At 37.2% G+C, this 23,493-nt stretch overlaps 2 protein-coding genes across 3 annotated transcripts; one reads left to right on the forward strand and one right to left on the reverse strand.

Moving 5' to 3' along the window:
- Nucleotides 1–262: 262 nt before the first annotated feature.
- LOC309490424 (cholesterol side-chain cleavage enzyme, mitochondrial-like) lies at nt 263–6,894 on the forward strand. 2 transcript variants are annotated; one of them, XM_082159584.1, is made up of 9 exons: nt 263–565; nt 2,416–2,571; nt 2,646–2,845; nt 3,524–3,727; nt 4,787–4,947; nt 5,343–5,509; nt 6,310–6,388; nt 6,473–6,664; nt 6,765–6,894. In XM_082159584.1, exons 1-9 carry the CDS (start codon nt 309–311, stop codon nt 6,885–6,887), a joined length of 1,539 nt encoding a protein of 512 aa, XP_082015710.1. In that variant the 5' UTR covers nt 263–308; the 3' UTR covers nt 6,888–6,894. The 2 variants fall into 2 exon arrangements, with proteins under 2 accessions (XP_082015710.1, XP_082015709.1); XM_082159583.1 differs by having other exon boundaries at nt 6,310–6,664.
- Nucleotides 6,840–23,085, reverse strand: ccdc33 (coiled-coil domain containing 33). Its single transcript, XM_082159588.1, has 12 exons — nt 22,944–23,085; nt 21,934–22,106; nt 21,759–21,822; nt 15,586–15,781; nt 10,400–10,488; nt 9,908–10,039; nt 9,355–9,448; nt 8,998–9,122; nt 8,730–8,819; nt 8,243–8,359; nt 8,079–8,156; nt 6,840–6,978 (listed from the first exon to the last, which is right to left on the reverse strand). Exons 1-11 carry the CDS (start codon nt 22,986–22,988, stop codon nt 8,094–8,096), a joined length of 1,188 nt encoding a protein of 395 aa, XP_082015714.1. The 5' UTR covers nt 22,989–23,085; the 3' UTR covers nt 6,840–6,978; nt 8,079–8,093.
- Between the last annotated feature and the right edge of the window lie 408 nt (nt 23,086–23,493).

A 23,493-nucleotide genomic window follows, 5' to 3' on the forward strand; every position in this document is an offset into this window, starting at 1 on the left:
TAAAACAATTATAATAATAAATTCATAAAAATAAAAATAAACTACTTATACTTGAAAAGAATAGAAAATAGAATGAGACAAATCTCTTCCCCATAGAAGTGTAATCAGGAGGTCCATCACAATAAGGCCCTCAATAATAGCCAGTAGGGGGCACCACATCTTATGAATGTCCCAGAAAATTTGGGGTGGTCTCTTATGTCCTCAGCACACTTCTACATCATCCTTGACATGTGAAGTCATATTAAAGCAAACAGCTGCTTTCCACAGCAGCTGTTCTTTCCATACGAGAGAGGCAGTGAGAGGGTGTGATGGACCGCTGGAGTCTGAGGGCCCGTCTGGCTCAGTGTCTGTCCACACTTAAGCACCTACCACAGGTCAGGACGAACCATGCAGGACGAGTACCTGCTGTCCAAAAGGACAACTCTACCGTACTGCCCTTCAGTGAGGTTCCTGGACTGTGGAAGAACGGTGTGGCGAGTCTCTACACTTTCTGGAAAATGGATGGCCTCAGGAATATACACCGGATTATGGTGCACAATTTCAATATGTTTGGTCCCATTTACAGGTAAAACGACACATTTTTTTACAACTAATAGTCGGTGCCATATACAGGATTGCATGGACATGAAAAATCTGTACATTTCAGGAAAAATTTGATTTCCAGGCCTTAAAGATTCATATAAATTCAACAAACAAAAATACAGTCATGCACATTTCTATTTCTTTGGGATATATATTTTTTCTTTTTTTCCCCTCAGATATTTCATTACTTTTTTTGGTTACACTTTATTTTAAGGTGACGTAGTTACATTTTACTTGCTCAAATAAGTACTGAGTAATATCAATTAACTACATGTAGAGTTACGTTTAGGTTTAGGGTTAGTTACTTGTAATATGCATAATGCACTGTCATTAATATTAATTACATGTATTATTAATAGTACATGTAGTAACGTGTAACTTCATCACCTTAAAATAAAGTGTTACTATTTTGTTCCCCCAGTTATCAAAGAGACAACTTGAAAAGTCATAGAAATTGGTCAAAGGTGGTAAAAAAAAGAATTTTAATAATTGTATTTATGTTCATTTCATAAATTTTATACTACAGAAATGTGTTTAATGACATAAAAAGTACTAAAATAGCTTAAAAATATTTTCAGACAGTTTTTTTTCCAAATTTATTTTCAAAATATCACACATTTTTGACTCATGAATATCAAAAATATTTTCTAGGGTTATTCCATTTGACCTAAACAAAAGGCGCATTTATAAAGGTCAAAATATTGGATATTTAAAATAATAATAATAATAAACCATACTGACCTTGACTTATTTATTTATTTTGTCATGACAATAAATGGCTACTTGCATGTTGTTACACCACACTTACTTACCCAATGATAAAAATTGTCCTCATTTCTTTTTTCATTGTACAATCATTTATGCCACCTAAACATTTTTACACCACCGAACAAATCTAAAAAAGACATTTAATATAGAAATTGTTCCATAATAGTCTGTGCTTGAAGGGTTCATGTGACCCTGTTCATCATCAAAGAGGTATATTAAAGGGAGAGTTCACCCAAATTTTTTAATTTTGTCATAATTTACTCACTCTCAAACATGGTCCTCATTTGACTTCAATAGTACAGTCATGCTCAAAAGTTTACATACCCCTTACAGGATCTGCACAATGTTATTTTAACAAAATAAGAGGATTCATAAAAAAATTATATTTAGGACTGTCCTGAATAAGATATTTTACATAAGAGATGTTTAGTCCACAAGAAAAAAAAAAAGAAAAAAAAACTTGTTTCACATAATATTTCACATAGCCTTGATTCTCAATACTGTGTGTCGTTTACCTGGAGGATCCACGACTGTTTTTGTTTAGTTTTGTGATGGTTATTCTTGAGGCCCTTGTTTGTCATGAGCAATTAAACTGCCCAATGTTCTTCAGAAAAACCCTTCAGGTCCCAAAAATTCGTCCGTTTTCCAGCATTTTTGCATATTTGAGCCGAATGATGCATTTAGAGCCGGGGGGTGAAAACTTTTGAACAGGATGGAGATGTCCAAATCTTTCTTACTTTGTTTAAATATCAAATTTTTATTTTATTTAGTACTGCCCTTGGGAAGCAACAGAAGATACTTACATGTTTCCCATGAAAACAAATTAAGTACAATTGAACGTGATCTTCAAATTCAAAAAGTTTTCACCCCCTGGCTCTTAAAGCATCGTGTTTCCTTCTGGAGCATCAGGGAATGTTTGAACCTTTTTTACTAGTTGTGTTTGAGTCCCTCAGTTGTCCTCAGTGTGAAAAGATGGATCTCAAAATCATGCAAAAACACCTGAACATTGTGAAACCATATTCTAACATTATATGATGCCTATATCTGCACAATACATTTGCTCAGGGAAAAGGTTGGATACTACGAGAGTGTGAACATCATCAAGCCTGAAGATGCTGCTATCCTGTTCAAAGCTGAGGGCCATTATCCCAAGAGACTCCGGGTGGAAGCGTGGACCTCCTACAGGGACTACAGGAACCGCAAATATGGCGTCCTGCTAAAGTAGGCAGAGTCTTTCCAGATCTGCTACAACCACGTTTACTGGAATAGTAAAAGATATTGATTTGTTCCTGCAGAGATGGAGAGGACTGGAAATCTAATAGGATCATTCTAAACAAGGAGGTGATTTCTCCAAAGGTGCAGGGGAACTTCGTGCCGCTCCTGGACGAGGTCGGTCAGGACTTTGTGGCTCGAGTCTATAAAAAGATTGAGAGGAGTGGACAAAATGAATGGACCACAGATTTGTCCCATGAACTCTTCAAGTACGCACTGGAATGTAAGGTTTGACACCATCAATAACAAACACACCTTTCTTATTTTATTATAATTGTCTGTACAATGAAATGTGAATATATATACTATATATATATATAGTATCCGGTGGATATACAATGTTTCTGGTTAATGTTTATTTGTTTAACAATTTTTTTTCAATTATTTCTCTCTCTCTCTCTCTCTCTCTCTCTCTCTCTCTCTCTCTCACACACACACACACACACAGTATTATATAGCATTATTTACTCAATTTAAAAACATTTCCCCTTACATTTTATCCAAAATGACTTACAATTTTATAGGTATTTTTATGTATAAATTTTGTAGAATATATCAGTTTCTGTCTGTTTTAATAATTGTTCGGCAACACTTTATTTTACAGTGTCCTTTTTACATATGTTACATGTACTAACCATAGTAATAACAGTAAATTATGCATAATTACATGCAACTAACCCTCAACCGAATCCTAATCCTACCCTAACCCTATAGTAAGTACATGTAGTTGCTTAATATTACTTAGTACTTAAATATATAATTACACTGTAACAATGACACCTTAAAATAAAGTGTAACCAATTGTTCTTATTACATGGTAATATTCATTTTTAAATATTGATAATCATTCTTGTGTGGAAGTGAAGAGGATCTGAAAGCTAACCCTGTTTGTTCCTCTCAGCCGTGAGTGCTGTGTTGTACGGTGAGCGTTTGGGTCTGCTGTTGGACTACATTGATCCAGATGCCCAGCACTTCATCGACTGCATCACCGTCATGTTCAAGACCACCTCGCCCATGCTGTTCATTCCTCCGGCCCTGCTCCGCCGCATGGGGGCCAAAATCTGGAAGGACCACGTGGAGGCCTGGGACGGCATCTTTAACCAGGGTAACACGACACTGGTTGCATAGGATGAAATCAATCCATGCTGGTCTTTATGGCGAGAAACACTTCAGGCTCTGATATACTCACTGCAAAGTTCTTTGCATAGAATTTCAAAATATGTGACCAGCGTTATACTGTTAGCAAACATCCCAATGCTGCCCACGCATCTTGCCATGGCAACGGACGTTGGTAGGTTTATGTACTATATCCCGGCCACCGCACTGGCCATTATTATTAATCGAAGGAGACGTATGTGTGTTTTCCAAGCATTAATGGAAGGAACGACCCTTATTATACTTGTGAGCGGCACATATGAGGTGTTTCTGGGTGTTTCTCCCTCATATCTGCTCTGAGGTCTTGATTGTGGCATTTATTTGAGGTTTAGAATCCATTATTACTGTAATTCTTTTGTCTTATATGAATTTAATAAAGAACTCTGTCTCGTATTCTGTTCACCGCGTCACCTACGTCAGGTGACCTGTAAATGCGCAAAAACTGCAGTTTTGCGAAATATTTCTTTTTCGAATTGCCTGAAAAACCACCTCATGCGAACGTAAAAACTTTTTTGCGATAAATGGGAGTTTTTGCGAAATTGACGTGTTTCCATTGGGCATATTTTCAATTCGCAATTTCAATTTGCGCAATTTGAAGGGGAATGGAAACGCAGCTAGTGTCGCTTTCAATTACAATTACAACTTCATTTTCTACTATAAAGCAGCTCTACAGTGTGTTCATGTTTTTACTCTCGAACGTCCGACCTCGACATACTGAATAGAAAAAATGAACCGGAGAAGATTTCCACCTCAATCATCAGAGCCACACCTAATTATGTAATCGCCACGGACCAATGGTATTTACCAGGTGTTTACCAGCCGGAGCGAACTTTTCCAGAAAAGTTCCCTTTGGCAAGCTGTTTCGAACTCCCAAAATGAACTTGAAACAAACGTAACTTTGGCCTGATTCTGTTCGAAATTACATCACACCAGTTCTTCGAAGTATATCGGGGCCTTTCCTCTTGAAACTTCCACTGATTTTTCATCCCTCAATGTGGTTTTTCCAAAGCCGACCGATGTATCCAGAATATCTACCGACAGTTGAGGAAAGATCCAGAAGCCAGCCAGAAGTACCCTGGTGTGCTGGCTAGTCTTCTAATGCTGGACAAACTGTCCATCGAGGACATAAAGGCCAGTGTCACGGAGCTGATGGCTGGAGGGGTCGACACGGTAAGATAAATAATCAACGCTAGAGGAATAGTTCATCCAGAAATAAAAATGCCATAATTTACTCACCCACGTCATTCCACACCTGTATGACTTTCTTCTGCAGATCACAAAAGAAGTTATTTTGAAGAATGTTTTTGTCCATACAATGAAAGTCAATGGGGTCCAAAACAAACAACATTAGACCCCATTGACTTTCATTGCATGGACAAAAAAAATCTTCAAAACATCTTCTTTTGTGTTTCACAGAGAGAATGACATGACTGAGTAAATTATTATATATTTTCATTTTTGGGTGGTATTACAGAATATGAACCCGGGTTATATATAGTGTGTTTAATCTAAATGTTTTCAAGGTTGATGTATTGGGATATTTTCTGTGTTTGTGCGTGCGTCAGACGTCTATCACACTGATGTGGACGCTCTATGAGTTGGCCCGACACCCGGACCTGCAGGAGGAGATCCGGGGGGAAATCTCGGCTGCTCGTATCGCCTCTAAAGGAGACGTGATGCAGATGCTTAAGATGGTTCCTCTGCTTAAAGGAGCCCTGAAGGAAACTTTAAGGTATACAAACAGTTCACTCCAAGATATTATGGCATAAAACACCTTTCTGTTCAACTATAGGGAAACTTATCAACTATAAGTTTTCAGGAGTTGATTTTTATTAAATATTTAGTCTCTTTGTTCAAGGTTAAAGCCACTTTACTAGTGGCGGGTGTGTGCAATTCCACAAATCTAGAAGATTTTCTAAACATACAGTATTATAAGTGATAGGCTTTTTTTAGGAAGGAAAATTTAAAAATAAGAATTGGGGAGAATCATTAAATTATGGATTATTTTCTAACTGAATTTTAAAATGTAATATAATCCAAGTTCTTCATTTTTGTATTCTGATTACGTAATTCAGATTACAAATGATCAGTTACTACCCAGCACTGTATGTATGTATATATATATAGGCTCCTAGTGCTGTCAAATCGATTAATCGATGTGTGTATATTGTATACTGTGTATACATACTGTATGTGTGTGTGTATATATATACAAACTTTTATGTTAGATGTGATTAATCGATTTAACAGCACAAATATATATATATATATCATAAAAATATTGTTTTTAAAATACTTTTACAGTGATATAATTATAAACCATTTCAATATTTAATGTGTGAAATTGATTTGTCAATATTTATACAAATCACAATGTTGTCAGTTTCACCACAAGCAACAATATTGACAACAATTAAGCTTTATCGATTACAACTTTTTGTTGTTCAAATTAGTGAAGAAACACCCAGAAATAAAATAATAAATGTGACAAGCATTTGCCATGTGTGTAAAATAATATATTTCCTTCTGAAGGTTACATCCCGTAGCTGTGAGTCTACAAAGATACATCACTGAAGACATCGTCCTTCAAAATTACCACATTCCAGCAGGGGTGAGTGTGAATTTAAGGGAATTACTGAATTATTTCATGACAAACTGGACAAAATACGACTGTTCTCTTGTCTGTCTGGATCAGACTTTAGTTCAGCTGGGTCTGTACGCTATGGGTCGTGATCATCGGGTCTTCCCGCACCCAGAACAGTACCGTCCCGCTCGCTGGGTCAGATCCCAGACCCACTACTTCAAGAGCCTGAGCTTCGGGTTCGGCCCACGCCAGTGTTTGGGCCGCAGGATCGCCGAGACAGAGATGCAGCTCTTCCTTATTCATGTATGTGGATTTCTAAAGCGAGGAACATCATATCCTCTCAAGTGGCTAAATAACGTTGGGCTGATTCTCTTTCTTATTTGTCGTTTCGTCATCTTTATAGATGCTGGAGAACTTCAGGTTTGAGAAGCAGAGGCAGGTGGAGGTTAGGAGCACGTTTGAGCTCATCTTACTGCCCGAGAAGCCCATCATACTAACCATCAAACCCCTGAACGCCAGCAGATAGCAGAGCTGCAAATGATGTCGAGGACTGAACTGGACTGGACGCAACTCTGAGCTTTAGGGACGGCGAACAGTCCGTCTTTGAGATGTAATACCTGTCAAAAGATTAGACTCAATTTAAGTTTCTCATGATCTTAAAGGGATTGTTGTGTCATCATTTACTCGCCTTCATGTCATTCTAACCTGGAACATAAAAGAAGATATTTTGAAGAATGTTCAAAACAACATAAAAAAAAAGAAAAAGAAAAACATCAGTCATGTTTGGAACGACATGAAGGCGAGTAATGAAAAAAGTTCATTTAAAATATGGTTATTCATATTCATATTCATATTCATATCACTGAAACTAAAACTAAAACCATAATAAACATTTTTGGTATTTGAAATAAAATAAACATTAACTGAAATAAAATAAAATAAAATCTAAAAAGTTGCCACATTTCTCAATTTTATTTAGTTTAACTTGATATACTTAAAAAATAAAAATAAAACTGAAGACATATTTATAAAAATAAATAAAAACTTATATAAATTACAAAAACACGCTACAAAACTTTAACTGAAATTAAAAATAAAAATAAATTAAATTAAAAAAAAAATTGTTCCACGGCAATATTCTCATTGTTATTTAGTTTAACTTGATATACTTAAAAAATAAAAACAAAAATGAAATAAAAAATGAATAAAAACTAAATAGACATTTTTATTTTTTTAAAACGAATATAAAAATGACAAAAACACAATACAAAATTACTAAAACTTTAACTGAAATTAAAACGAAAATTGAAAACATAAACATAATATCTATTTTAAAATATTAATAAAAACTATATTAGTTTCTCAATGATGCTAAAATAACACTGATTTAAAATTTCATTTTAATTTTTAACACTTTTTTTTTATGACTCTCCAAGTTTGTTCAAAGTGTTTGATGACTTTATTATTAATATTTTCCAGATTTTTTGAATAAAAGTAAAAAAAAAAAAAATTTTGACTGGTACTAAATTGAAATATTTCAGAAAAACTAAAATGTTTAAATAAATGTGATTTTTTTTTAAAAACAAATATATCCAAATATTCTGAAGAGTTTTGAATGAATATGAATAAATGAAAATTGGCATTTAAAAATGTTATGATGTGTTTTATACTAAAAATACACTTGTTTTTTTTCAAAAATATTTAGCAAAATACTAACTCTGATTAGACGTGATCACTTCAGAGGTTCCAGTTGCCTGTGTCGAGAATGTCCCAATACAGAATCAGACACACTTTTCTGTTCGGAAATAAAAAAGGAAGACTCAATAGATGATACCATTGATATCAGATATAAGTTTAAGTAAATAGCAGTTATTTACTCACCACGGGCAGATCAAAAAGAATCATGGTAGATGTTCGAGTGAATCCATGTTCATATTCACTGAGTCTGGTCAACATGTCTTGTTTCTCTTTTCCCCATTGTCTGGAGTTCTCCTTCAGCTGCGCAAATGACCAATATCACAAACACAAACACTGCAGTGTTCAAAAAAACATTATTTATTACAATTTCTTGTGTCGACTGAAGTGTCTTGTTCCAGTGTTTGTGTAAACAAAAACATACATTCCATTGAGCTACACAGGAACAGATAAATGTCATTTTTTAGGACATGCTTCTTTTGTAACAAGATGATATAGGAAATTATATGGGAAAGAAAGAACAAATGGGAAAGGTCACTGGCCTGACTCGAACCTCAATCACCCACATAAGCACAACAGCGCAATGTGTCAAGAGCGCTCGCACCAATCACTGCATCCCAACCAATAATTTACACAAAGTGAAACGTCTTCTCACAGTGTTAAAGGATCAAACCTGTTGTTCCAGTGTCTGGATTCGACCCTCAGCTCTCGCCAGCTGCGTCAATAAGTCCAGCTTCTCGCTGTCTGAGAAAGGCTGATGGGACTGAGATCAAAAACATTAATAAAATGTGCACATTAAAGCATTCGTGCAGAATCCCAGACAGTGTCGGCCCAGATCCGGGCCACATCTGGTACATGTGGATTCAGCGCGTACCAGATGTGGGCCGGATCTCTGTGTTTGCTGTCTGGGATGGCTGTTTGAGGGGAAGCTGGGGTTTTACCTGCACAGGCGGTTGAATGATGATAGGTGGGGGTAGATTACGTTGCCTGTCCAGCTCTGCTCGCAGTCGAGAGTTTTCTGCCGCCAGCACAGACTCGATCTCTCTACTCTTGAGCTCCTCTTTATCTATATACAACAGCACGATTACTTGTCAGTGGCAATTTCTGGAAAGCTTTTCACACTTTTTATTGATAAAGAGAGTATAAAGACAGTTTTTAGGGCATGACGCAGGACAGACTCGAACCCAAATTTCCAGCATGAGCACCACAAACACTAAGCCATGGCTCTGACCAATAAATCATAACTGAAATGTTTTTTTGTGTGTGTGTTTCCACTAAAAGCTGGTGTAAAGGCACACCTTTATGTTTCACAGCTGTTCTCTTCATCTCTGAATTTTCTTTATTTATTTCCTTCAGTTTTGCATCCAATATTTTCTCCATCTTCTCAATGACCTGCACAGTGAATTAAAACATAATACAACACATTATACATTAGATCCTTGCTAGATATGTAAAGAAATAGTTCAACCAACCACAACCAAGAGCGTGGAGGGATTTTTTCATGAATGCACCCAAAAAAACGAAGCAGAATTAAACATTTAGCAATTATAATTTTTTCCCCGTTAGCTATCATATGTCCTCAGAGGACTTGGATTAAACCACTTGAGTCTCATGGATTCATTTCATGGCACCTTTATGCCCTTTTATTTACTAAAATAACACTATTAGAATGACATATGAGTGAGAAATTATGACAGAATTTTAATTTTGGGGTGAATTTGTCTTTTGTCCTAAACTCATGCTCTGGTCAGGATGCTCAAACAAACTGTGTTTTAGTGTTTTATTAGCTTGATTGTTTGGTGGTCGAAAAATGACAGAAACAGTGTTTTGATGTACAGAAGAGCTAAATACCTTTTCCTGTTGGCGAACTGTATCCTCCAGCACAGTTATTTTACTGTCACGGACCTGATATCTTTTTAGCACCGCCTGCTGCTGTTGATGTGCTCTTTGCAGCTGGACAAACTCTTTCTCAATGTCGTTCTTCTGCAATAAGCAAAATAAAGAGCTAAAAACTCAGGTCCAATGAGTCCATGCAGTGAGTTAACTCAATTACCAGGGGTCTCCAGCCAGATTTGTGTATTTTTAGCTTTGTATCAAATACAACAAGCAATATGCCATGCAGTCTGGAGACAAATTCAACGACCTGATCCAATCAATGATCTTGGGAGGAAACCATTAATGCATTTGATACAGCATCTCCTAACTGCCAGCAAACAGCACAAATGTATGCCAGTCGATGGATCCCTTGAGCTTCAGAAAGGAAACACGCGGTCTCTGAGCACTGCTGCAGCTTTTATTAAAAACTTGAAATGATCTGAAGGAGGCCGGCCTTGATTAACCCACCCTGATGAGCTCGTTTTGAAGCTGTTGGATCCTGTCCTTCTGGGCTGCGGCTTTGCTGCTTTCACTGGAGAGCTTGAACTTCAGAGAGGCTGCAGAAAGGGCCATAGAAGATTCATAAGTGCTTAATGAACCAGCAAACATATTACAATAACAATGAAAATGAGCATTACTGTATAAAATAAAATTTATTTAAAAATGAATCTCTTCTGTTTCTTTTATAGACTAAAACATGTTCTGAAAATGTTTAGTGAATGTTCCTAATAAGTTATGAAAAGATTATTTCTAAATGTTCTCTGAATGTGCAAAACATTTATGAACACTTTTCTTGGTTATGCTAACGTTAAGGGAACATTTCATTTAATCATTTTACAAACATTCTGAAACAAGTAGTAACATTTACAAAAAAAATCTAAATTAAAATGTTTTAGGAAAGGTTTCTATTAAAGATGTATAAATCACGTTTTTGTGCTAACGTTTTGAGAACGTTATTAAAGACCAGCGTAGGGTTGCACCAGCCGTTCGTTCCTAAATTGGAACGTAAAGTCCACACTAGAGGCTTAGTAACTACTAGCTAGTTTGTAACTAACTCTGAACTTTATTCCGTTGCACCATTTGTTCGTAAGGCAGAACGTAGCTAGTAGATCGTAAGCTCTCCGTAAAGTAATGCGTAGTCGCGTAATATGACGTTTAGCCTCGATGATCCAATTCGGTTGTTAAGTCGTGACATAACCACTCTCCGATACTCTTTCCGGGTCCAAAGTCCAGGTCCTCTCTACCTACCTACCGCTTTCGCTAGTGTTTTGGTTGTTATTGAGTGTTTTTACAATGCCGCAGTGCTGTGTCCCGTGTCCCGAGCTAACTCACTTCAACCTCGTAAATCTTCTTTTTCATTGATGCCTGGTCTCTACCCTTAATTATGCCACCTGAGTGATGAGCTACACTAACCACTCTGTTGGTGTTAAAGGAATTTAAACCCTTTTTGACCGCCAAGGGTGCCTCACTAAGAAGGACGTGATCGTAAATAAATTTACAGGTTCCACGTTATTTCTGGACGAGAGGAGCGTTTGGACCCGGAAAAGGCTAAACGTCACGCGTGACGTCAGACTTAACAATCGGATAGCAGCCTTCAAATACGTGAGCAGATGTTGTGTTGAAATGCTGTGAATTTCAGTTTATCCCTCATTCTTTTGCCTCACGTTATTAACGGTAAAAATAAGTTTCCATTAAATACGATAGCCTTGATCATGTATAGCATAAGTGTTTTTATATGTAAATAACTCGGAAACTGTATTTGAAATGAAATGAATAAGGATCAATAAATAAATATTCATAAGCATAAGCTCTTCTTTTATCTGACAGACTTTAATTGTTAAGACAAATATGATTATGCTGACATTTACATTTACGCTTACATTTTAGAGAGAGAACATTATGTGAAAAGATTACTTTTGTAAGCGGCTATCTTTAGATTAGATTAGATTAGATTCAACTTTATTGTCATTACACAAGTACAGGTACAAGGCAACGAAATGCAGTTTAGGTCTAACCAGAAGTGCAATAGCAGCAAGTGCAGGATATACAGTGGTTCCATAAGTGCAGAACATGGATATGTACTGAATAAATATAGAGTTGAATACTATTATAAACAAAAAAATTACAGATAGATTTGTCCTATGAATATAATATACAGATAACTATTACTGTGAACAGAATTTACAGCTATGTACTGAATATAATATACAGATGGCTATTACTATAAACAGAATTTTTACAGATAGATATGTACTGAATATAATATACAGATGACTGTTACTATAAACAGAATTTTACAGATAGATATGTACTATGAATATATATACAGATGGCTGTTACTATAAACAGAATGTGAGCATAATATACAGATGGCTATTACTATAAACAGAATTTTACAGATAGATATGTACTATGAATATATATACAGATGGGTGTTACTATAAACAGAATGTGAGCATAATATACAGATGGCTATTACTATAAACAGAATTTTACAAATAGATATATGTATAAGTTAGGCTAAAATGAGCAGTATAACAATGGATTTAAAGTAGTGCAAATAATGTTTGGACAGAAGCTATCCGAGTGAAAGTGCAGTGGAAGTAATTGCATATTACAGTTAAAGTACGGTATTGCAAATGTATATGTAAACAGTCGGTACTGTAAATAAACAGTCGGCAGTGCAAATTGAGCATATTCCAGTCAAGGTAGTAGTGCAAGATGCATATGTAAACAGTTGTTTCTATAATAACAGTCAGCAGTGCAAATGAACATTATAGTATTGCAAATAACAAAATGGAGGCAGGTGTGAGGAGGGAGAGGAGAGTCTATCAGTATATGAGGGGAGTGGGATCAATGAGGGTTAGAGTTTAATAAAGAGACAGCTCTGGGGAAAAAACTGTTCTTTAGTCTGCTGGTCCTGGTCCGTAGGCACCTGAAACGCCTGCCGGAGGGCAGGAGAGAAAACAGTCTGTGGGCTGGGTGAGAGGAGTCCTTAAGGATGCTGCGAGCTCGATGCAGACAGCGTTTCCTCTGGATGTGCTCGATGGCAGGTAGTGGAGTCCCAGTGATGCGCTGGGCGGTTTTCACCACCCGCTGCAGTGCCTTGCGCTCTGCAACAGAACAGCTCCCATACCACACTGTAGCACAGTTGGTCAGGATGCTTTCTATTGCACAGCGATAGAAGTTCACCAGGATAGAAGTTAACACCAACCCGTCCTAAACAGCGCGCCGTTGTGTGCATCGGTCCATGTTGTGCATGTCAAATATCAGTCATAATCTATAAACGTAATTTTTTATGTTTTTTTGTATCAATATTTATTTATTGATCCTTATTCATTTCATTTCAAATACAGTTTCTGAATGTTATTTACCTATAAAAACACTTATGCTATTCATGATCAAGTATCGTATTTAATGGAAACTTATTTTTACCGTTAGTAACGTGAGGCAAAAGAATGAAGGATAAACTGAAATTCACAGCATTTCAACACAACATCTGCTCACGTATTTGAAGGCTGCTATTGGATCATCGAGGCTAAACGTCATATTACGCGACTACGCATTACTTTATGGAGAGCTTACGACCTACTAGCTACGTTCTGGCTTACGAACAAATGGTGCAACGGAATAAAGTTCAGAGTTAGTTACAAACTAGCTAGTAGTCACTAAGCCTCTAGTGTGGACTTTACGTTCCAATTTAAGAAAGAACTTACGAACGGCTGGTGCAACCCTACCCAGAGAACTTTAGACGAACATTAAAGAAAGATTGTTCATAACTTTGAGAGAACCTTGCCAGAACATTAGCTAAACTTCTGAGAAACTTCCCTGTTGGGGACATATATATTTCTGTTTCTATTAAATTGAATATATATAATTTAATTTTAAGTATTTATGGTTAGACAAAATCTGTTTTCTGAGCATTGCAGAAACATCAGCAAATAGTGTGACCATGACACTGTGGAGATATTTTTGGAGAAAACATTATCTAAACCCCTGTTTGCCAGCAGTGCATTCACCAGAGAGAGAGGAAATTAAAGCCTGCATTTGCTTTGAAGGCCTCAAAGGTCTTTGACGTGTCCTTTAAGCGGAGCCTTGTGTTTGTGTGCATATGAGTGTGTGAGGGACACAAACTGTCCTTCAGCAGATAAGGCAGTAAGTGCTTATCAGATTCCCTTAGCTAAATGAGAAGTCTTATCAATCCTCAGCACAGCTCAGAGGACATGAAACCTGTGCAAATCACTTCAGGCTCAACTTTTAACATTTGAAATGTGATACTCCCCAAAACTTTTGTCTGATGTTGTTAATTTTTTTCTGCATGTACATATGAACATCATCTCTCCACGTTAATTAGCACTGTTAACCATTGCAAGCTAACTACTGCTAATGCTACCATTTGTATTAATGTTAGTTTTGAATGATCAATGTTGATCATTTGTGCTTTTAACCATTCAGACTACCATAGTGTGTTGTTTGCTAAGCAAGAATACTTACCATTAAGTAATGAGATCATTTGTACGTTTATGCTAGTACGGAGTACGGACATGAATGATACCTCAAAGCAGCACATGCTAAAACTCACTCATAGCACCTTAGTGGTGTTTTCTAAGCAAACAAGCTATTACTAATAATTATTAAGAATTAATCAGAGCATAATTTGAATGTTCATGCTACAGACATGAATAATACCTAAAATCACTTGCCAGTAAAACACACTTAGAACACCTTAGTGGTGTTAGTAAGCTGACTATTGCTAACAGCAACTTATCGTAAGGTATTTCAGAGGATAATTTGTTCATTTTTGCTATGGGCAGGAATGATAGATAAAAACCAGTCAGTACAGCTTAGTGGTGTTTGATAAGTAAGCTGACTACTTAAAATTAGTGTAATTTTTTAGTTTGCGCTACGAACATAAGTGATACCTCAACTCATGCGCTAAAGTCATTCATATAACACTAAGAAAAAGCAAGCTAACTATTGCTGGTATTTACCAAAATTATTAATCGTCCAACGCTATCTCACGGCCAATTTGTACGTATTTTAAGAGGTGGCTAATTCGTACGATTTGTCTAAATCCCAGTGACGGGTAGGTTTAGGGGCGGGGTCAGGGGTAGGTCATTCGTACGAATTCATACGAATTGGGCAACTCGTAAAATACATACGATTTAGCAAAAATCGCACAAATTCTTACGAGTAAGGTCGTAAATACATATGAATTGCCGTTAGATCGGGTTGTATGGTAAAGACATGAATGATACTTCAGATCATTTGCTAATGGTGTTAACCTTAATGTGTTTGCTAAGTAAGCCAACTATTGCTAATACTTAATGTTATACTAATCAGAGTGTAATGTGTTAGTTTGTACTACGGACATGAATGATACTGCAAATCATTAGCTAACATCACACAGAGCACATTAGCAGTGTTTGCTAAGCAAGGTTTGTTTTTTAGTTTGCGCTATTGACTTTCTGGCATTGTGGTTTCTGGCATTGTGGAGGTAGGTTTTAAAATGTAAAAATTTAATAAATTATGCCAGGATGATATTATGTTAGAAAACTGAGATGATTTTATCCAAATGCAATTTTTGACTGGTTATCCTTGACTAATGATAGGCCTATGCTTTTAAAATGAGATTATAGTGGGAGAAACTCTACCGATCCGGTCAGCAATCTCGGTCTTGGTCATGATGTCCGTGTCGGTGTCGTCAAGCAGGCTGTGGCCCAGGTCCTGATGCTGGGAGAGGTCATGCCGGAGCCGACTGTTCTCAGACTCCAGTCCGCTCACCTGAGACCGCAGGCCGATGATGTCATCCGCCATCTTATGCATAGCCGCACGATAGTTTTCCAACTCCTAGAGGAGAAAATGGATTTGTGCAAACAAAATGATCTGCAAATATAGATTGCAAATGTTAAAGGTATAGCGGAGGATCTTTCCAAATTTTAGATAAGACCCGCCCTCTCCACTTTTTGAAAAGTTTGATTGATTCACCAGAATGATTGACAATTAGGAGGACCAATAGTTTAGACTACCCACCAGGAAGTAAAACATCCTCCGCTAAACCTTTAACCATCAATTTCCATTCAGGATATTATTTCAAAGTATAATACAGCAAGAAAATTGCAAGAGCAGAAACCAGTCCTAGTATCAGATGGTGATACCATAGTATATGGTACTTTGATATATGGCCAACCAAAGAGTTTAAATGGTAGGCTACCCCAAGGTGCTATGGTGGTGTTTATCTAAATATATTTGTGTGTGTGTGTGTGTGTGTGTGTGTGTGTGTGTGTGTGTGTGTGTGTGTGTGTGTGTGTGTGTGTGTGTGTGTGTGTGTTTTAAGCATGATTGTTAATTCATCTTGACAATATTCTATTTGAAAGCTTCAATACTCAAGATTCAATATTGGAGGGATGCAAAGTTGTGCTAGCGGATCAGAGAAAAAAATAAATGTATTTTAAGGGTTTCAAAGTTAAAATGATGTTAACGATATATATATATAGCCTATATATATTTATTTACATTCTCATTAGCCAAATGTTGATAATAGCCTATTTGGATAAATATATGTTTTCAACTTAATAAAAAGGAAATATTTTTTACATATTATTTTAACAGTTTGCTTCAATGACATTGTAAAAGTCAGACTATAAAAGGGATTGTGTCCATGAAAATATATAGCTGGCTTTATATTTTAGTAAGGAGTTTCTTCATAACAGGATCATCATAGCTGGAGGTCATTGGCATAATTATTTTTAAAATTATTCGTTTGACTTTATGCAACGCCCAACTGTCTGGAAGGGGCAGATGCAGTTTCCCGCCACTAGGTGGAATCAAAGTCACATGTTCAGTCGGGATGCTGAGAGAAACACCGATCCTCAGTCTGTTTGAATGTGACGCTCGTCTGAGCCTGACTATATCTGCCCAAATAACATTCCTTTTTATGCTTCGCTTGAATCATTTAACCATTTTTAAAGGTAAGGCAGATATACTGTCGTTTTTAATGTGTGGTTGGGTTAAAACAGACGCTTTCATCAACTAGTTGCTATCAGATAGGCTACCCTAAAATAAAGCTATAGGTAGAGCTAAAATAATACTGTTCCAGTCATACTTTTGTGAAAAAGTAACTACTGAATATGCACTTTTAGTGTACTTCAAATTAAAATTAAAACTATAGGCTACATTTAAATTCATGACATGCATAGGACTGACATTAAAGTATATTTTAGTTTACCACAAATGCTTGTCAGCACTTCGGCAGTACACTTTAACCACACTATTTCAAAGGCAATAGAATTATAGAATTACTACTTAAGTGGGTCTAAAAAAAAACACTAGCATGCAATTAAGTGTCCAAAACATTACATTCAGTTCACATTTAATGTCCTCCTGTGGTGAAAATCAAGCTTTTAATGTTTATGTCTGTGTGGTGTTTCTAATGTGCTTTGAGACAAACCTTGTGTAAATTCATAAGTCAACACCATTGCTGAGTATTTCCTCCTTAAAGGGCCCCTATTATGGATTTTTGAAAATGACCTTTCATGTAGTGTGTGACATGGCTGTAAGCGAATGAAAACATCCTGCAAAGTTTTAAATCTGAAAGTTCACCGTATATAAAGTTATTGTCTTTCAAAAGTAAGAGTCGACTCTGAGTCAATTAAATGAATCGTTTTTCAAACGAGTCATAAGCCATCTCATTGTGATGTTAAGACGAAACATTAGCATATTGCCCGCCCACTTATTGCATGCGCAGACACAAGGGAAAACTTGAACAGCAGTATAATCCTAAACTTTTGCTGTGTTCCCTTTATTTCACTGATGACTGCTTTTCAAATCTCAGAGTTCAATGCAGGATTCACAAACCGCTTTCTCTTGAACGATGGTGTTCAAAATACTTAGTTTTGAATTTTATATTGTGTTGTTTTCCTGCTAGCTGGCTAACTCGCGTTATTACTGTCCTACTGAAATACTTCTGCTAATCAGTTGTGGACCACTATTACCTATAACTGTGTCTATTACTGCAGATTGTCTGTCGTTCTCACTACTTCGAGGAATTATTTGTTTTACCAACGTTTATGTTACATCAGATCATTCACTCACTATTGATACAGTTTCCACGAATTCACCGCAATATATTAGAAAAATACTCAGTAAATATAACTTAGTCTACAAGTAAAATAATCGGTTTGTTGATGGACATGCACTTGTTAATGCTGATGGTGAGGAATTACAGTTGCAACATCTCATACAATGTACCTCAAACTGAGTAATGTATCACTGAGAAACACTGAGTCCTGCTCGAGTCGTCCTTGCGATGAAGGTTCGGGTTGAATAACTAGTTCTTCCAATGTTTCATTATCGGACTCGCGCTCGCATTGATATGGTCAAATCGACGTCATTGTTCATTACTGTGTTTAGTTTACAGTGTAGGAAGCCTCAGGACAGCTGACGTTGTTATGGCGTTTTTGTTTTCGACGCGCTGTACACGGTAGGCCAATCACAACAGACTGAGCTGTCTGGCCAATCAGAGCAGAGTATATCGCAGAAAGGAGGGATTTAGAGAGATTGATTCATCTCACGAGTCATTTGAGAATCATTGAAAATGTGATGATTTGCAAATGTATATTATGAGGAAATTAAACTGTTTTTTTTTTACCTTTGATGCATGTAAACATGTTGTAGAAGACTCCACAATAACATTAGGAAACTTTAAAATAGCATAATATGGGCACTTTAAAACTGCAGTGGACCAAAGACAGTCTCAAAAACGTGGTTTGAAATTGCTGGTGTTTGCTGATTGCTGAAATTGCTGGTAGCACAAACTACCTTGTAACCAATCAGGTCAACGTGTGATCGTCAACGAGTGTGTCTCTGAGCTGGTGTGAGTGAGTGAAGGCGGGGCTAATTTGCATATTCATAGAACCGCGTATACTAAATGAGGCAAGGGTGTAGAGTTACATTCAAGCTATTTTAAGGCATTATAAAAACTTTTACATTTGTCATTTTGGTGATCAATGATGCGTTTTAAGGGATAAAATGATTGACTACAGGGGGACTTTAAGTATATTCTTTTAAAATATATTATTTCTGTAATAAGTGCTCTTCAAAAAATTAGCTAAAGCATATTCACACAAATGGGATGAACAAAGTGTAACAAAGTCGGCACATCTACATTTGTCAACATGTCTTTACCTTGGTTCATTCTATAGAACTGAACAATAGCATTTTTGAGACATTGTATTGTGCTAAATAGACAGCAGACCAGGGCCATTGTGGGATGTGCCGCACTTCCAGGCATCCTTTTGTGCCATTGTGTTATTCGTATGTCGCATGTCATGTAACATGCCACGGAGGCGCCTGCTTTTCACTCAGGGTCACTGTGTGCAGGAAGGGGGTCTGCGTCGGAGGTCGGTGCGCAGAAACGGGAGGGGTGGGAGAGGGACCGATTAGGCGATTCCAATCTGGGCCAGTGTGCTTGTGGCTCCCTGGGGTCGTCTGAAAGAAATTGAGCGCTTAATTGAAAGGGCACACATGCAAGGTGAGAATGATGATCGGTGATGAGATGGGGCCCGCGGAGGGGTGGAGACGGAGGGAATCATCTGAACCCAATGAAAAAGTGAATGGAGAGAGAGATTGGTCCCCGTAGACGCCGCAGACAGAGGTCCTGCGCAGTCTGTACTGTTGCTTCAAACAATCACATTATAAAAGCACATATGTGCTGCTCTCCCGCTCTCTTTCTTTCTCAGCAGGGGGCTTTGCAATGATTCCGATATGATGAGAAAAGCAAAGACTGTCAATTTCATCAAACCTTCATACTGTAGAATGAACACTGTGGACATATAAGGGTCACCTTGAGATGGTCTGGAGGGTTTTTTATTTGAATTCCCGAATCATGGTGTGAATATTCATGACGAATAATTACGTAGCCAAAATAAACTTTGATTTTTACGCAGATGCTAGGGTATACGTATAGTATACGTGACTCAGCGTCATCGGTACTGTAGGCGCGCAATCATACTGTATTTGTTGCATACTGTTAGTACTACATTTGGTTTGAAACGTACTTTTCCGACTGTTAAAAAGTACATTCTATAGAGTATGATGTGTGTAGTATGAATGAAATTCAGGCGTACTACATTAGCCATGTTGTCACTGTCATGTGACCTACGGTGTCAGTTGCGTCGCTTCACTTCCATTCATTAATCCTCTCCCGTGGCCTCATTGGGATAGTAAAGTGTCCAGTGAATGCGCACTTCAGAATCTCGCCGGAAGTAGTAGGTCATCAGGGTGCTTTTTGCCTACTGTTTTATGAATAATGTGAATTCAGACATGCGACTCAGCTCACATATTGTTTTTCGCCTCCTATAGTATGGAATTATGCATATTCGGACGCAGGGATAATCTGTATGGGTCCTCAGAAGGCATTTTTGCTGTAATTACTTGGTTCACAAGATGGTGTCACCGCCCTGGGCTATTGTTTTGCAGCTGAAAAAACAAACAAATTACTGGAGATGCAAAACAACAACAGACCCCTGTTGACAAGCACTTTTGTGAGGCGGCTAAAGCCCTATTCGGACGGGATGAACTTTACAAGGGTAGATGGAGTGATGTAATTTCACCACAGGACGTCTGTAATAGTAATGGGCAATTCGCACGGGATAAGAAATCTCAGTAAAACTAGCAGAAGTGGGAGGAGTAACTCGATTTGTGCATCGCCGTCACCCTCCTGTCGTCATGTGTGTATTACATTGCTTCCTGATATCACGTTCGCAAACAATATATTTATATATATATATAAAACAGTTATGTCCGGTCAAACGATGTATTAATTAACTTCAGATTGGATAGTGTTGGCAATAGGCACTTACCTAACGCTAAAAGATGTTTCGTGCCTCTTAACAAGTGCTTTCGATCTTCTTTCTGATCTGAATGGTATGTGTAAAACACTTGAGTTTTGCCACAGATTTGTCCCAGCGTCTAGAACGCAACTGAATGCTTTTCAAGCGTCTCCATACTTGAAAAACCAAGGAAAACTGCTTTTAAACAAGAAATGACAAAATATTTTCGTACATATTTACAGCGGGTCTATTCGCACGGGACCTGAGGTGATTTTTCCGGACCTTTTTACTGAAGGTAGAAGTCGCCGTAATCTTAACTGACATTGTCCGTAATGATTACTGAGATGGCACATTCGGACGCGACTAAAATCACAGAGAAGCTCTGGTAATTATTACTTTACCACACCTCTCCATGTTAAACTAGTCCCGTCCGAATAGGGCTAAAGAGATACTCGCAACTCTAGTTTAAACTAAAACAACAAATGCATTTTTATCGTGGAGGAGGTGCGTGCAGTTATGGAAATAAATATGTTGACAGGCAGGTAGGACAGCCTATCAATGCATTCGGACCAAATGCAATGATTGGATGAATATTTTTTGGTCCTGAGACTTCCACAAAGGATATATGTACATGTTTTAATATTTAGACCACTTCTATTATTGATTGCTATCAGCATGTGAAGAGAGTTTCAACCAGTATAAAAAGTGTTAATGAAAAACATTGCCTACTCTATCTTTAAACTTTCTGGTGTGCACGTCGAGCGCCGGTGTTTGCTTACACTATCAAATGGAGTATGAAAGGCTATGCGTTCGGATGTATGTGTATTCTAAGCGTTCGCATTAAAACTGAATTATACTTTTGTCCAAAGATGGAAAGTGGACAACACCATATGCCAACAACTCAAAGTCTGGTTCTGAATGAGTTTGAAAGTCTCTTTGAGGAAAGGCAACACTTCTGGGAAACTTCTAGAAGGATCTACAGTTTTATTACTTACTTTAGTTTGATGTTCAGTGACTTCACTTGCATGAGGATCATTTTTGAAATCAGGTAGTGATGAACTGAAAAGGAAATATTTACAGCAACAAATAAAAGTAAATGGAAATTATAGGTTCAATCCAAAGCTAAAAGCTGTAATTAATAATTATAGTGGCCATCATGTGGTATTTTGCCTTTTTTTAGCTGAATGCACGTCAAAGGTTCGGTTGAGCCGGGAGTTCGACTTTTTCTGTGGTAGAGATTCTGTCCTGGTCTGAGTTTTAGGATTTTTGACGAGGTGAAGATACTCCTGGAGGATCTTTGAGAGGGCGTCATGTGATGGCAAATCATAGGAATCCCTTTCCATCTGAGGGGAAAAACAAACAGCGTGTTTAAAGAAAACTGCAATGTTTTATCTTCTAATAACTTCCGCCTCCCTCTTACAGAAACTTCTCTTACTGGCGCGAGGGCGGGGCAACCTGTCACTCACATGAGATCGACCAATAGCAAACCACAACCATCCAATCAATTCCCAATGGACAAAATCAAGTCCCGCCCTACATCTGTTCTTGTTCGGGAAGTTGTTTCACTCGGATATACGTCACAATAGGGAAGAAAAGACAAGCGCAACTTCTGTTTCATGCCGACTTTAATAACAGATCCTGACAAAATGCAGTAGAGGTCATTGTAACACTTTGTTTGTGTAACACATTACATACCTGTCATGTAAAGGTCAATACAGAGAATGTAAAAATACAGCTTAATGTTTGTAGCCTAGACAACAAACATCAAGCTACTACAGTGTATTATATATCCCAGTACTTACAGAGCAGGTTACTTGGCCTGTAATATTTCAGCATTTTCAAAAATGTATAGTAATAAACTACATGCGTATACAGTACTCATAAAATCCAAAACATGGCCTCTAAGAGAGTTTCATGAGAATGAAGGTCTTAAACTCATCGCCAAACACAGTTATGTAGCCTTACAGTACGCTTTTGCCTCAATGTAATGTAAATAGGACAGAAGTCCAACTACCACCAACCCATCTCGTTCAAACACACACACACTCCCCCTATGTAACCTCACTCTTTCTCTATTCACTCAAGGATCCCATTTCTTCTCCATTCTACCATAAACCATCACACGCAAAGACCTGTTCTGAGATCAGCAGTAAAGGCCATCAGACCACCAGGTTATTTACCTGTGCGCTCGCAGGTTCAGTCTGTGGATCCTCCGAGTTCTGCATGAGGCTGAAAGGTTCTGAGATCTTGTCAGGAATATTAAGTAGTTGAATGAATGACTGGATGAAGAGACAGCTCTGACTCTGTTAGCAACCTGAGCTTGGGTTACCACAACACAAACCCTGCCTGGCAACATTTATAGCAGCTAAACAGAAAGCACAACATTCATGCTAATCAAAATCACAGATACAACGAGAGAAAACAATACTTTAAAATAAATGAACAATATGAAATTTAAATATATATAAAATTTTTTTTTTTAACATTATACATTTTTTTTTTTTTTTTTACTCTGTAAAATGTAGAAGTTTCCCTTAAGTTTAATACATGACAAAAAAAAAAATAATAAAAAATTAAATAAAAAAAAGAATAATAATAAAAAAAAGAATGTATATATATATAAGGTTGGTTCCACCCTGGGCCCAGAATAAAACTTTTTATGTCTGGGCACTTTGCTATATAGTTGGCAATGTAAATTTAAAAGCATTTAGAATATTGAAATGTTTGAAC

The sequence above is a fragment of the Leuciscus leuciscus genome, assembly GCF_965113295.1.
Source record: "Leuciscus leuciscus genome assembly, chromosome: 25".
NCBI classification, from domain to species: Eukaryota; Metazoa; Chordata; class Actinopteri; order Cypriniformes; family Leuciscidae; genus Leuciscus; species Leuciscus leuciscus.

What these genes read in the sequence shown, in the direction of transcription:
- LOC309490424 (XM_082159583.1), top strand. Translation starts at nt 309, where the DNA reads ATGGACCGCTGGAGTCTGAGGGCCCGTCTGGCTCAGTGTCTGTCCACA. An exon ending in ATGTTTGGTCCCATTTACAG is followed by an intron (nt 566 to 2,415) that starts GTAAAACGACAC and finishes ACATTTGCTCAG; the next exon opens with GGAAAAGGTTGGATACTACG. An exon ending in GGACGGCATCTTTAACCAGG is followed by an intron (nt 3,728 to 4,786) that starts GTAACACGACAC and finishes GTTTTTCCAAAG; the next exon opens with CCGACCGATGTATCCAGAAT.
- ccdc33 (XM_082159588.1), bottom strand. Translation starts at nt 22,988, where the DNA reads ATGCAGAACTCGGAGGATCCACAGACTGAACCTGCGAGCGCACAG. An exon ending in TCACTGAACATCAAACTAAA is followed by an intron (nt 15,782 to 21,758) that starts GTAAGTAATAAA and finishes TTTCTCCTCTAG; the next exon opens with GAGTTGGAAAACTATCGTGC. An exon ending in TCATTCAACCGCCTGTGCAG is followed by an intron (nt 8,820 to 8,997) that starts GTAAAACCCCAG and finishes TTTTGATCTCAG; the next exon opens with TCCCATCAGCCTTTCTCAGA.